Here is a 15,542-nt window from a genome sequence, read left to right on the forward strand (position 1 = left end):
CACGGCAAACATTGGTCAGAGGGTACAATACACAGAACTTCTAGCAGAGCTGGTATCGCGATGAAGTTCTAGATAAGTAAATGCGATAATGAGTAAGAGCATTGCAGGCTCACCTGCAAAGCAGCATCAGGTGTGGCATCCGTAATCTGTGCATGCGACGGCCGCGCATGGACAGATAAGGGGGGATGTGGAGTGAGCTGCAATGGGGGGAGAGCTTCCAAAGGTGAAGCGAGCTTCCATAGGTGAAGTCCGCGGGAGCATATTTTAAACAGGTAAGTACTGAGGATAGTACTGAGGTAGGGGGGTGAAGTTTAACTCCAATCTACCAATAAGAGTAAACAGAGTTCATGAGAACCATAAAGCAACGAGATCAATTACGATATATATTGATCAATTTAAAGTGTAAAGAGTACAAGCCGCAGGGCGAATCCCAAATCATTAATAAGAATTGATTTGTTTGTATTTCGATTTCAGGTGTTTGGCAATATGGATTTGAGACAGATGCCGTGCTGGCAGCAAAGCTGGAGATGTCAGTCGGATACGCGAAAGGTTCCAGATGCCAATCTAAGCTTGGAGAACAGCGAGATTCCTGAGATCGGAAAGAGACTAAGACACGAGATTCCTGAAATTGGAAAGAGACTAAACCACGAGATTCCTGAAATCGGAAAGAGACTAACAAAACTGTCGGAGCAAAGCATAATGCAAAGTGCTAATGTTTTTCTTTCCCAGGGTGGTGCTTTTATAATGAAGTGTACCATGCTGATGGTGATCCTAGGTTGCCATTTCGTCCTAGGAGAACGAAGAGAGGACATTCTCGGGTATAATAAGGGGTTAATGAGAACACAAGTGCCAGGTGCAGACAAATTTCATGGCACAATGTGGGTGAAAGGTCTGAAGGGTCAGGTGTGCTGGAAGGGTGACGTGAACGGCAGTGTAAATCTGCTATTGAATGTCACACTCCCAGAATCGATGCACCGATCCAAAGTTTTGTTAAAAGGTACATTGCAGTACAATGGGTACATGCAAAAGGTGGAGTGTGTGATTCAGGGGTACCTTGTCTTGGTTATGCAGAGTGAGATGGTTCCAGATTGGAGAGGAACGAGCAGGAGGCGTCAATTCTTTTACCAGAGAGACGCAGGGGACAACATCACACTCTGGAGCTACCAACAGAGAGTGCCTCTGAAACAACTATACACACGTAAAGGCTGGAAAGCCGAGGGTTGGTGGTTCTCGAAACAAGAAGTAAAAATCGAGATCCAGCCACAGTCTCGGGGGACCAAGAGGGTGGGGAGAGCAATCCCGAGTAGGGGAGGGTCCACACAGATAACATCCTCACTACAGGGGTCACAACATGAGACAATACCACACAGTCCATATTCAAGCACTTATCCTCATGCTAGATGGGTAAGTGAGGAGGTACTCTTAATCAAACGATTGCAGAGAGTACATTCTTCCCGACCTAAGGTACGCATTTTGCCCCAGGACATAAGGGGGGCAAAGGTCCAAACAGGACAGTTGGGAACAGCGTTTGTCATTGATATGCTAATCAATTTCCCAGAAGAAAGAGTACCTACCGTATTCTTCTGGGGAGGGCCACAAGGGTTAGCATGGGACGTGAGTTGGATGGATCCGGGGACCTTTTGGAGTAGAGAGGTAGAATCCTGGGATACATCAGGTAGCACCCCGGGGACTCTCTATGACGGAAGGGTGATGGGACTAAAAAGGGGGGGTTTAAAAATAGCGCCCTTAGTCCAGGAGGATGAAGGACCATGGACATATGGTTTTTGCATCCCACAGTCCCTAGAGTTTAAGGGTCCAAATAGATCTTGCATAATGAGAAGGGGAACCGTGACAGTAAAAGTGGGGGTTTCCACAACGCCTAAAGCTCAGGTAGTCACCCTGCCAGGGACTACTCAGGAACCCCACCTAACGTCATGTGAGACACATCAGGTTGTAAAAAGTGGCCCTTTCCAGTTAAATCAACTGAGGGCGACTCCAGTTATCATGGAGGCCCAGCTTCAATTGATCACTTGGCAGATTAATTTAGAAGAGTGGGTAATATCTAATATCTACCCTAACTGTAGCACTGTCACTGCCACCCTGGTACAGGCTTTTATGTCATGGGCACATTCCACGGGGAATAGCGTAGCCAGAAGAAGGTCCCGAGATTTAACAGATACACTCTTGGGAGGAATGGGCGCTGGAATGGGGGTAGCAAACAGTGTAGACATAGAAGGGATGACGGAGGTCATTCAACAATTAGGCACATTGGGACAACAGAATGTGGGTACCCAACACCATCTGAACTTGGTTTTGGAACAGTTAACACACAACACCTATAGAGGTCAGGGGTACACTCAAAGGCACATTCAAATAATTCTTCAGAAGATGATTGAACATGCTAGGGGTACTGCATGGGAGACAGCATGCCTGTCAATGCAGACCGAGTTAACAGCAGATTTTAAGATAATGGCTCAAGCCTTATCAGAAGGTAAAACTCCTTTACAGCTGAGACTTGACAAGGAGCGATTTGTCGATTTTCCGGGGGAAGGATCTTTTGCATGGAGGCACCGAGAGGTGTGGATAAACAAATGGATGGGGTGCGACAATTTTTTATGCACCGCTACTTCCTTAGTTCCTACCGGCGGAGAAACTCAGGTAGTTTTTCCAGTAGTATCCCTGGGTACACCTGTTTCCTCAACACATGTCTTACACCATGACCTGAGAGGTCAACGATTTTTGGTGCTAGACGGGGAGGTGAAACAAGTAGATTTGTCATCATGCTGGCAATTCTCAGAGAGGTACCTGTGTTTGCCGGGGCAAGTCCGATTTAGTGAGGACGCCTGCTGGCTCAATAACACAGAGTGCGCAGCTGCCATCCAAAAGATCCCTCCTAATGCCAAACCAATATCTCCGGTGGCTGAAGGAAAAGTGTGTTTTTTAAACATGAGGTCTAATGACACATTCATTGTACATTTTCATAATTGTTCCGATAGGGTTGGTCTTTTAAGGGGAACATATTGTGTGAGCGGAGATCCCATACGGATCAAGTCATCTAGGTTTGACTACGTGATTCCTCAAATTGTGAGGAGAACTCTACAGTTCAAAGCTCCACAGGAGGTGCCCATCCTGAGGGATAACACGCCATGGGACAAATGGGTACAGGTTTTGACACAAGATCACACTTTGTTAAAACGGTTAAACAACCAGAACACTAAATTAGAGGTGATATTTCGTCATGATCAAGGTGATCTTAAAGAGGTTGAACACAAATATAATCAGGTGAGTTCCAGTCTGACCTGGTGGAAACGGTTTCTGGCAATATTCCAGGGACATTCGGACTGGGCCTCTGCAATTCAGAATTTCTTCCTACATCCACTGGTCGTAGTGATGGGGGTGGCAATCTTGGGAATCATTATACAGGTGAGTTTGTGTGTAAAATTACGCAAACAAATTAACACGGTCCAGAGATTGGTGCCTCATAAACCATCTCATGAACCAATATTTTCAAATTAAGGGATATACAGGGTTACGGGTATAGGTTTAGTAGTACCTAGGAGCTGATTGTATAAAGGCGCTCTTTTAGAAGGCACCTGGCACTGCTCCGTTTTGTAACAACCAAACGAGTTTCACTTTTCTGTGGTCATGCAAGTTTGTGAGTGATACGCAAGTGACGCAAATGCTGAGCATGTAGTATTGAGGGACTTAGAAGTAGGGCTTCCCCAGAGAGCCTGGTTACAGGAAGACCAAGAGGTCTTGCTCTCTCTCTTCCAGGGGTAACCGCCTAGAGCAGAGAAGTTGTGTGAGCACGAACATCGAAAAGTGAAACATACAAGAAAGAAACCAGGTACTGGGAGGTTCAGATGCTGGGATCTGCGGGTCAAGCCGTTTTAGGGGGCATTGTTATAATTTAAGTAGGCCTCAGTTACTTGGCCTGAGTTTTATGTAAAAGGCTTGTCCGCAGGGTATGCCTTTAAAATAGACAGAGGCATCACAGGGTCTGCGTGTAGCAGAAGATACACGCAGATACTGAGAACATGTTCCTAAGAGAAGGCCATCGGACTACTCTGACCTCAACCACAGGAACAGAAAACATTGGCTATGTTTACTAAACATCCACGGTCCTGCATCTGGGTCAAATGCCTCATTGATTATTAATCAAGTAGGTGTGTATGATGACATCACGAGTGGGTCCACCAATAAACTGGTCTAGGGGGTGGCGAAGGTGATGTCATATTTAACTCTTTCCTAGTCGCTATTAAAGGTTGAGGGAGCTACGAGAGCTCACTTCTGCTCTTTACTTTCACACTAGCTCGCAAGTCTGACTGGGACTTTTAAACATGTTATTCCTTTCTGTAATCTGATATAATGTATGCTGTACATAGGTAGTCTAGATGTAACATAGAGTAGATACAAGAAGACCTGGGTATCGTCAGTAGGATAGATACTCAAGCAGCTGTAACGCAACATGGAAGTCTGCTTTGCCAGGAGATGAATGTATCTATCTGTATTCCTGTTTCCTGAATAAATAACGTAAACATTGGGAAAGCCTGGGAAAGTCTATATCCTGCTTGCTGTGTGTGGAGAGTCAAGTGATCTCACAGTCTGTGAGACGATGGTGTCGAAGCAAGGTGATAAGAACAGTTTATAACAAATACCTTGAAGGGTCTACTTTCCAAAATGGGGTCATTTGTGGGGTGTGTTTACTGTCCTGGCATTTTGGGGGGTGCTAAATTGTAAGCACCCCTGTAAAGCCTAAAGGTGCTCATTGGACTTTGGGCCCCTTAGCGCAGTTAGGCTGCAAAAAAGTGCCACACATGTGGTATTGCCGTACTCAGGAGAAGTAGTGTAATGTGTTTTAGGGTGTATATTTACACATACCCATGCTGGGTGGGAGAAATATCTCTGTAAATGACAATTTTTTTATTTTTTTTACACACAATTGTCCATTTACAGAGATATTTCTCCCACTCAGCATGGGTATGTGTAAAAATACACCCCAAAACACATTATACTACTTCTCCTGAGTACGGCGATACCACATGTGTGGCACTTTTTTGCACCCTAACTGCGCTAAGGGGCCCAAAGTCCAATGAGTACCTTTAGGATTTTACAGGTCATTTTGAGACATTTGTTTTTAAGACTACTCCTCACAGTTAAGGGCCCCTAAAATGCCAGGGCAGTATAGGAACCCCACAAATGACCCCATTTTAGAAAGAAGACACCCCAAGGTATTCCGTTAGCAGTATGGTGAGTTCATAAAAGATTTTATTTTTTGTCACAAGTTAGTGGAAATTGATCTTAAGTGATTTTTTTCACAAAGTGTAATTTTCCGCTAACTTGTGACAAAAAATAAAATCTTCTATGAACTCCCCATACTCCTAACGGAATACCTTGGGGTGTCTTCTTTCTAAAATGGGGTCATTTGTGGGGTTCCTATACTGCCCTGGCATTTTAGGGGCCCTAAACTGTGAGGAGTAGTCTTAAAAACAAATGTCTCAAAATGACCCTTGGAATCCTAAAGGTACTCATTGGACTTTGGGCCCCTTAGCGCACTTAGGGTGCAAAAAAGTGCCACACATGTGGTACCGCCGTACTCAGGAGAAGTAGTATAATGTGTTTTGGGGTGTATTTTTACATATACCCATGCTGGGTGGGAGAAATCTCTCTGTAAATGACAATTGTTTGTTTTGTTTTACACACAATTGTCCATTTACAGAGAGATTTCTCCCACTCAGCATGGGTATGTGTAAAAATACACCCCAAAACACATTATACTACTTCTCCTGAGTACGGCGATACCACATGTGTGGCACTTTTTTGCACCCTAACTGCGCTAAGGGGCCCAAAATCCAATGAGTACCTTTAGGATTTCACAGGTCATTTTTGTTTCAAGACTACTCCTCACGGTTTAGGGCCCCTAAAATGCCAGGGCAGTATAGAAACCCCACTAATGACCCCATTTTACAAAGAAGACACCCCAAGGTATTCCGTTAGGAGTATGGTGAGTTCATAGAAGATTTTATTTTTTGCCACAAGTTAGCGGAAATTGATTTGAATTGTTTTTCTTCACAAAGTGTCATATTCCGCTAACTTGTGACAAAAAATAAAATCTTCTATGAACTCACCATACTCCTAACGGAATACCTTTGGGTGTCTTCTTTCTAGAATGGGGTCATTTGTGGGGTTCCTATACTGCCCTGGCATTTTAGGGGCCCTAAACCGTGAGGAGTAGTCTTGAAACCAAATGTCGCAAAATGACCTGTGAAATCCTAAAGGTACTCATTGGACTTTGGGCCCCTTAGCGCACTTAGGGTGTAAAAAAGTGCCACGCATGTGGTACCGCCGTACTCAGGAGAAGTAGTATAATGTGTTTTGTGGTGTATTTTTACACATACCCATGCTGGGTGGTAGAAATATCTCTGTACATGACAATTGTTTGATTTTTTTACACACAATTGTCCATTTACAGAGAGATTTCTCCCACCCAGCATGGGTATGTGTAAAAATACACCCTAAAACACATTATACAACTTCCCCTGAGTATGGCGATACCACATGTGTGACACTTTTTTTGCAGCCTAGGTGCGCTAAGGGGCCCAACGTCCTATTCACAGGTCATTTTGAGGCATTTGTTTTCTAGACTACTCTTCACGGTTTAGGGCCCCTAAAATGCCAGGGCAGTATAGGAACCCCACAAGTGACCCCATTTTAGAAAGAAGACACCCCAAGGTATTCCGTTAGGTGTATGGCGAGGTCATAGAAGATTTTATTTTTTGTCACAAGTTAGTGAAAAATGACACTTTGTGAAAAAAAACCAATAAAAATCAATTTCCACTAACTTTTGACAAAAAATAAAATCTTCTATGAACTCGTCATACACCTAACATAATACCTTGGGGTGTCTTTTTTTCTAAAATGGGGTCACTTGTGGGGTTCCTATACCGCCCTGGCATTTTACGGGCCCAAAACCGTGAGTAGTCTGGAAACCAAATGTCTCAAAATGACTGTTCAGGGGTATAAGCATCTGCAAATTTTGATGACAGGTGGTCTATGAGGGGCCGAATTTTGTGGAACCGGTCATAAGCAGGGTGGCCTTTTAGATGACAGGTTGTATTGGGCCTGATCTGATGGATAGGAGTGCTAGGGGGGTGACAGGAGGTGATTGATGGGTGTCTCAGGTGGTGATTAGAGGGGAAAATAGATGCACTCAATGCACTGGGGAGGTGATCGGAAGGGGGTCTGAGGGGGATCTGAGGGTTTGGCCGAGTGATCAGGAGCCCACACGGGGCAAATTAGGGCCTGATCTGATGGGTAGGTGTGCTAGGGGGTGACAGGTAGTGACAGGAGGTGATTGATGGGTGTCTCAAGGTGTGATTAGTGGGGGGAATAGATGCAAGTAATGCACTGGCGAGGTGATCAGGGCTGGGGTCTGAGGGTGTGGGCGGGTGATTGGGTGCCCTAGGGGCAGATGGGGGTCTAATCTGATGGGTAGCAGTGACAGGGGGTGATTGATGGGTAATTAGTGGGTGTTTAGAGGAGAGAACAGATGCAATGCACTTGGGAGGTGATCTGACTGCGGGTCTGCAGGCGATCGGATGGTGTGGGTGGGTGATCAGATTGCCCGCAAGGGGCAGGTTAGGGACTGATTGATGGGTGGCAGTGACAGGAGGTGATTGATGGGTGGCAGTGACAGGGGCTGATTGATGGGTGGCAGTGACAGGGGGTGATTGATGGGTGATAGGTGATTGGCAGGTGATTGACAGGTGATCAGTGGGTTATTACAGGGAAGAACAGATGTAATTAATGCACTGGTGAATTGATAAGGGGGGGTCAGAGGGCAATCTGAGCGTGTTGGCGGGTGATTGGGTGCCCACAAGGGGCAGATTAGGGTCTGATCTGATAGGTAAAAGTGACAGGTGGTGATAGGGGGTGATTGATGGGTAATTAGTGGGTGTTTAGAGGAGAGAATAGATGTAAACAATGGATTTGGGAGGTGATCTGATGTCGGATCTGCGGGCGATCTATTGGTGTGGGTGGGTGATCAGATTTCCCGCAAGGGGCAGGTTAGGGGCTGATTAATGGGTGGCAGTGACAGGGGTGACAGGGGGTGATTGATGGGTGATAGGTGATTGGCAGGTGATTGACAGGTGATCAGTGGGTTATTACAGGGAAGAACAGATGTAATTAATGCACTGGCGAATTGATAAGGGGGGGGGGGGCTGAGGGCAATCTGAGCGTGTGGGCGGGTGATTGGGTGCCCGCAAGGGGCAGATTAGGGTCTGATCTGATAGGTAACAGTGACAGGTGGTGATAGGGGGTGATTGATGGGTAATTAGTGGGTGTTTAGAGGAGAGAATAGATGTAAACAATGGATTTGGGAGGTGATCTGATGTCGGATCTGCGGGCGATCTATTGGTGTGGGTGGGTGATCAGATTTCCCGCAAGGGGCAGGTTAGGGGCTGATTGATGGGTGGCAGTGACAGGGGTGACAGGGGGTGATTGATGGGTGATAGGTGATTGGCAGGTGATTGACAGGTGATCAGTGGGTTATTACAGGGAAAAACAGATGTAATTAATGCACTGGTGAATTGATAAGGGGGGGTCAGAGGGCAATCTGAGCGTGTTGGCGGGTGATTGGGTGCCCGCAAGGGGCAGATTAGGGTCTGATCTGATAGGTAAAAGTGACAGGTGGTGATAGGGGGTGATTGATGGGTGATTGATGGGTAATTAGTGGGTGTTTAGAGGAGAGAATAGATGTAAACAATGGATTTGGGAGGTGATCTGATGTCGGATCTGCGGGCGATCTATTGGTGTGGGTGGGTGATCAGATTGCCCGCAAGGGGCAGGTTAGGGGCTGATTGTTGGGTGGCAGTGACAGGGTGTGATTGATGGGTGATTGATGGTTGATTGATGGGTGATTGACAGGTGATCAGGGGGGACAGATGCATACAGTACACAGGGGGTGGGGGGTCTGGGGGGTGGTCTGGGGAGAATCTGAGGGGTGGGGGGGGGTGATCAGGAGGGGGCAGGGGGGGGGGGTTAAAAAAATAGTGTTGACAGATAGTGACAGGGAGTGATTGATGGGTTATTAGGGGGGTGATTGGGTGCAAACAGTGGTCTGGGGGGTGGGCGGGGGGGGGGCTGAGGGGTGCTGTGGGCGATCAGGGGGCGGGGGGGGGCAGATCAGTGTGTTTGGGTGCAGACTAGGGTGGCTGCAGCCTGCCCTGGTGGTCCCTCGGACACTGGGACCACCAGGGCAGGAGGCAGCTTGTATAATACACTTTGTATACATTACAAAGTGTATTATACACTTTGTAGCGGCGATCATCTGGAACCGGCGGTAGCGGTATGTATCTCTTTAGTTCCTCCCCGTCCCCGCTCCAGCCAGGCTCAAATTTTGTAACTCGTGGTGAGTCTCCGCACTGCACCCGGCCGGCACCCACACACAGGGCAGAGTCAGCAGCCCAGGACACACAGGAAGCACTGCAGTCAACAGCAGCACAGACAGTGTCCCAGGCTGCGCAGATTTTTTAGGTTTGCTGCCAGCGGCTGGGGCCCCCCAGGCGGCCGGGGCCCTAGGGCAGCTGCCTTCTCTGCCTTTATTGTAGCGCCGGCCCTGCATATGAGACAATAGCATTAAACCTACTTTTTTAGCTTTTTAAAACAGAAAATAAAACTGGGAGGTTCTAAAAAATTGAATACATTTTTCAGGAGTAGGATGGATGAAATTGTTTATCTTCACAGTTTATTTTCAACTTGGATTTTCCATAATGTTCATGTATGAGTTAAAACGTTTGTACAGTATTTAGTTTAAATTGCTGTTGCCACTTTGCGATAGATAAGTGACTTTTGGGTTGCAGTTTGGGCACTCGGTCTCCAAAAGGTTCGCCACCACTGTCATAATCTAATGTCCCACCATTGCTAGGTTCATGTAAATTTGTCTCCACCCGGCCGTTACCACACCTATATTCTGGTCCATGGCCCACCCATTTTTCGGTGCGACGCGATAAGCACGCCGCACAACGTGATCCTCATATTTTTGGCACGCTAGCTGCAGTGTGCTGATCTCTGCTGCCTACAGTATGTACAGTATACGCTGTTCTCTAGTGCCTGCACTGTGTGCTGATTTACCTCCAGTGCGTACAGTGTAAGGTGTTACTCTGTGCCTTTACTGATTGTAAACCAGCTATATTGTATGCTGATCCCTGCTACTTTCAATATGTACAGTATTAGCTGTAAAGCCTGGTACACACATACAATTTTGATTAGCCAATTTTAGCTCTGTTCATAAAATTCATTGTCTGTTGGCCCACTTACTGCACGGGGGTGGTAAAATTGGGGGTCAGTGATTGACCAATCAAAATTGTATGTGCGTATACATCTTTGATCTATGCCTATACTGATTGTAAATTATCTAAATAAAGGACAGGGGGCTCCATCCAATATTTCGATGGGCAGGCCCGTTATCTGTAGCTTACAGCACTGCTAAGTTCATGTACATTTGGCCCCACCCATGGCCATGCCCACTCACCTCATGGCCCCGCCCATTTTTGCCATGGCGCGCGTCGCATATACCTCCCCGCCTGGTGCCCACAGGTGCCCCCGATCTCCAAGGACCCTAGAAACGCCCCTGGCCATGATATAACTTATCATGGTTTAGTGAATCAAGCCCAATGACGTCAAGTTTATTTCCTGAAAAATATCACAAATTAGCCACTATAGCTGTATTTCTCACTTATACCTCATAAAACAAACACTCAGGGTAGGGACACACTAGGCAGAAACGTTAGCGTTGTGGAAAACGCAGCAGAGAATGCACATAATGCAAGTCAATGGGCCACATAGAAATACACATGTTTGCATTCTGCAATGTGTGTTTTTTCAAATGCAGGACATGCTGCATATATTTCCAAAATGCATCTAAAACACACATAATGAATGTCAAGGGTCACGCAGAGGTATTGCGTTTTAAAAGCTTTAAAAAAAAACAACATTTGTTATGATGTGTTTCCGCTTCATGTTGACTTCCTAGTGATTAGCATAAAATGCATAGAAAAAATGCATAGAAAATGCCTACAAAATGCATATACGATTTATATATGTGAACCACAAACACATTAAAATGCAAGCAAAATGCATGTGCGGAACAAAAACACAAAATGGAAACACACTGAAAACGCACGAGTGCATATGCAGCAAAACGCTAACTTTCACGCATGGCCCAGTGTGTTCCCACCCACAAAGCCATGTGTATCACCGGTAGTTACATATCAGCCTGAATTATTATATAAACATCAGAATAGTTGTATTTCCCACTGATAGAGATGGCCCAAACATTTCGCGGGAGAACTTGTGAACTGCGAACATTTAGCGAGTTTGACCCGCCCCCTATACTACATCATTGGGCTAAACTTTGACCCTCTACATCAGTGTTTCTCAACATTTTATTGGTATGTATCCCTTTTGAAACCATGAACTCACCAAGTACCCCCTAGCATAGTAAACATTATCACAAGTACCCCTTGACAAATATATATTGAATCGTAGTACATGACAATTGGTTCTAAACAATTTACAAACATTTACTATGGCTTTTAATTAGCTAAAATACTAATTTGGCTTTGTTTAAATAAGATTTATAATTTTCTAAAACTCTAAATTTGTTATTCTTGGTTGAGTATATCAAGCCTGAGTACCCCCTGGAACCATCAGAAGTACCCCCTGGGGTACGCGTACCACATGTTGAGAACCTATGCTCTACATCACAGTCAACAGACACATGGCAGCCAATCAGGCTGCACTCCCTCCTGGAGGCCCCCCCCCCCTTTTAACCACTTGCCGACCGCACGCTTATACCGTGCGGCGGCAAAGTGGTAGCTGGAGGACTCACACTTAGCGATCGACCACCAGTGAGGAGAGCACAGTGAGTCACACACCACACGTGTTAGGAGCCCCACAGACCCCCTGATCACCGGCAGCACCCATCAGACCCCCCCCCCCTGTACACCCCTGCAGTCCACAGTTTGCACTTAACCACCCCCAATATCACCCATCAATCAATCCCTGTTACCACCTGTCACTCCTGTCAATCAGATCAGACCCCCAACTACCCCTAAGGGTATCTGATCACCCCCACCCCTTCAGATCTCCCCCCCCCCTGACCCCCTCCCGCCCCCCCCCCTGTATACTGCATCTATCTATCTCCCTGTAATTGCCCACTGATCAGCTGTCAATCACCTATCAGTCACCTGTCAATCATCCCTTGTCACCACCTGCCACTGCCCCCCATCAGATCAGACCCCCAACTGCCCCTTAGGGGCTTCTGATCACCCACCCCCTCAGATCCTCCCCACACCTTCCTAGTGCATTGCTTGCGTATATTCTCCCCCCTGCCATTGTGTATCTTATCTCCTGTCTGTAAGGCTTGATTGTGCTTTGTTTAGCTACAATTGTCTCAATTGCACTGTGATTGGCATCGATTGTCGTGTGATTGGCTTCGATTGTCATGTAATTGGTTTTCAATTGTTGCGTGATTGTCTTCAATTGCCCGTGATTGGTTCTGATTGCGCCAATTGCCCTCTGATTGGCTGTTTTGCCCTGTGTCTCGATTGTCTCAATTGCCCTGTGATTAGCATTGATTTTCGTGTGATTGGCTTCGATTGTCACGTAATTGGTTTTTGATTGTCGCGTTATTGGATTCAATTGCTCAGTGATTGGCTTTGATTGCGCCGATTGCTGTAATTGTGCTGCAATTGCCTCGTGATTGTTTTTGATTAATTGTGATTATTTCTGATTGCTCTATTGTTCTCTGATCCCCAACCCCCTCCCCCCTCCCCCCCCCCACACACACACACCGTCACTATCCTAGTGATGTAAAAACAGTGAGCAGTGAAAACTGTCACTTTTTTAGTATCACCAGTGGTAACAGTTAGGCCAGTTAGCTAGGCAAAAGGGTTGTTAGTGTCGGTTAGTGCTCAGCCCACTGCACCACAGTCCAGTGCTGGTCGTAATGGAGAAAGCTACGCTTACGGATCATTACGCGTAATTTTACGCTATTACGCATTACGAAATTACGCTTACGGCATAGATAGTCAATTTCGGTACATGTCTATAATTACGCATAGCACTTACGCAATTACGCGTAAGTATACCGTAATTCAGGTTATTACGTTATAGGTTTACGTCTAAAATCCTACTAGCAATTAATGCGTAAGGTCATGCTGCCAAGCGGAAAAGTTGACGCATGGATCAATGTTAGGTAGCCGCCGACTTTAAGGGTTAATAGCAAAGCCCCCTTATGTGCTAAGAGCCTCAAATTTGGAGAATATATTAAGGAGATCAGAGGGAATAAGAGGAAAAATTTTTTTTTCAAAAAGACCTTATAGTTTTTGAGAAAATCGATGTTAAAGTTTCAAAGGAAAAATATATACATTTAAAAACCCGCCGACTTTAACGGTTAATAGCAAAGCCTGCTTAAAATTTAGGAACACCAAATTCACAGGGTATATTAAGGGGATCAGTGGGAATAAGAGGGAAAATTTTTTTTTCAAAAAGACCTTATAGTTTTTGAGAAAATCGATTTTTAAGTTTCAAGGGCGAAAATGTCTTTTAAATGCGGAAAATGTCAGTTTTTTTTGCACAGGTAACAATAGTGTTTTATTTTCATAGATTCCCCCAAGTGGGAAGAGTTTTACTTACTTCGTTCTGAGTGTGGGAAATATAAAAAAAAACGACGTGGGGTCCCCCCTCCCAGACCTCTTTAACCCCTTGTCCCCCATGCAGACTGGGATAGCCAGAATGCGGAGCACCGGCCGCGTGGGGCTCCGCACCCTGACTATACCAGCCCGCATGGTCCATGGATTGGGGGGTCTCGGAAGGGGAGGGGCAGCCAAGCTTTCCCCCCCCCCCTCCGAGCCCTTGTCCAATCCAAGGACAAGGGGCTCTTCTCCACCTCCGATGGGCGGTGGAGGTGGAGGCCGCGATTTCCTGGGGAGGGGTTCATGGTGGCATCTGAGAGTCCCCTTTAAAAAGGGGTCCCCCAGATGCCCACCCCCCTCCCAGGAGAAATGAGTATAGAGGTACTTGTAGTACCCCTTACCCATTTCCTTTAAGAGTTAAAAGTAAATAAACACACAAACACATAGAAAAAGTATTTTAATTGAACAAAAAACATAACCACGAAAAAAGTCCTTTAATATTCTTAATTAACCATTAATACTTACCTGTCCCTTTAAAAGCCAGTTCCCACGCAATATCCTCGGAAATATACTAATCAGTTACAATGTAACAAAGTTATTACAATGTAACAACTTTGTTACATTGTAACTACGCCGCACCCGACGTCACTCACCGCCGCCGCCGCCACCGCGTCTGCGCTGCACGGACCGACAGAGCTCTGAGCTATAGCTCAGAGCTCTCTAAGCATCTTTGTATTTGGGCTCCAAGGAGCCCCATTGGTCCTTAGCAGACCAATGGGGTTCCTTCTGATTTGAAGGAACCCCATTGGTCTGCTAAGGACCAATGGGGCTCCTTGGAGCCCAAATACAAAGATGCTTTCGAGAGCTCTGAGCTAATATAGCTCAGAGCTCTGTCGGGTGAAGGGACGCTAAGGCCCGGTTCACATTAGCGGTTGTTTGCCAAACGGACCGGATGACCTGACCGGATCCGGACCGGATCCGGATCGCAACCGTACGGTTCTGATCCGGATCCGATCCGGATCCGGTCAGGTTGCATCAGGTGGTAATCAGGATGCGATCCGGATCCGTTTGGCAAAGTTAACGTAAAAAAAAAAAAAAAAATGTTGGGGTCTGGGAGGTCAGCAGAAGGGGGACCTGTGGAATCAGGCCCTCTGCTGTTTAGCACTCACCTCCACCTCCGACATGCTGCCAACATCCTGCCAACACCTCCAGCTCGTGCTGCTCCACTCCAAAATGCTTGCCCATGTGTCCCCAGCCAATATCGCCGCAAAAATCCGCATAGGAAGTGGGGTAGAACATCCGGATTTCTCAGCCAGTGTGTTGTGCGGACTCCGGTTCCCATTTGTTTGTATTGGCCGGATGGTGCAGTCCGGCTCCGCCCCGGATACGGCTGCCGGAGGGGCCGGATGAAAAAATAGCGCATGTTGGAACGGAGGCCGGAGTCCGGATCCGGCCCGGATCCGGTCCGGCTCCGGTTCTGCAGAACGGACCCATGTGAACGGACGCATAGGCTTTAATTGCTATGCCGTGCGTCCGTTCCGTCCGTTCTGCAGGCGGTGCGGCTCCGGCACGGCGATTCCGGAGGGCCACCGCAAGTGTGAACCGGGCCTAAGTCCCCGCCGGCTCCGCTGCCCTCCCCGCCTCTCCCATGGGTGCCAGCATGTATATGAGTGACAGGTGTGGGCGGAGTGGACGGCGGGAGCCGGCGGGGACTAGCGTGTATGCGGCGGCCGGCGGGTGAGCGGCGAGTGACGTCGGGTGCGGTGGTGTTACAAAGTAACAAAGTTGTTACATTGTAATAACTTTGTTACATTGTAACTGATTAGTATATTTCCGAGGATA

General features: G+C 46.8%; 1 protein-coding gene across 1 annotated transcript in view; it reads left to right on the forward strand.

Moving 5' to 3' along the window:
• The window catches only part of LOC137545265 (ubiquitin carboxyl-terminal hydrolase 16-like), a 129,220-nt gene that overhangs the window by 89,821 nt on the left and 23,857 nt on the right, over positions 1-15,542 (forward strand). Inside the window, exon 19 of the mRNA XM_068266383.1 lies at positions 2,997-3,159. Coding sequence (XP_068122484.1) covers positions 2,997-3,159 — 163 coding nt within the window. The remainder of the gene's footprint in view (positions 1-2,996; positions 3,160-15,542) is intronic.

Source organism: Hyperolius riggenbachi, chromosome 2 (assembly GCF_040937935.1).
Source record: "Hyperolius riggenbachi isolate aHypRig1 chromosome 2, aHypRig1.pri, whole genome shotgun sequence".
Taxonomy (NCBI): Eukaryota; Metazoa; Chordata; class Amphibia; order Anura; family Hyperoliidae; genus Hyperolius; species Hyperolius riggenbachi.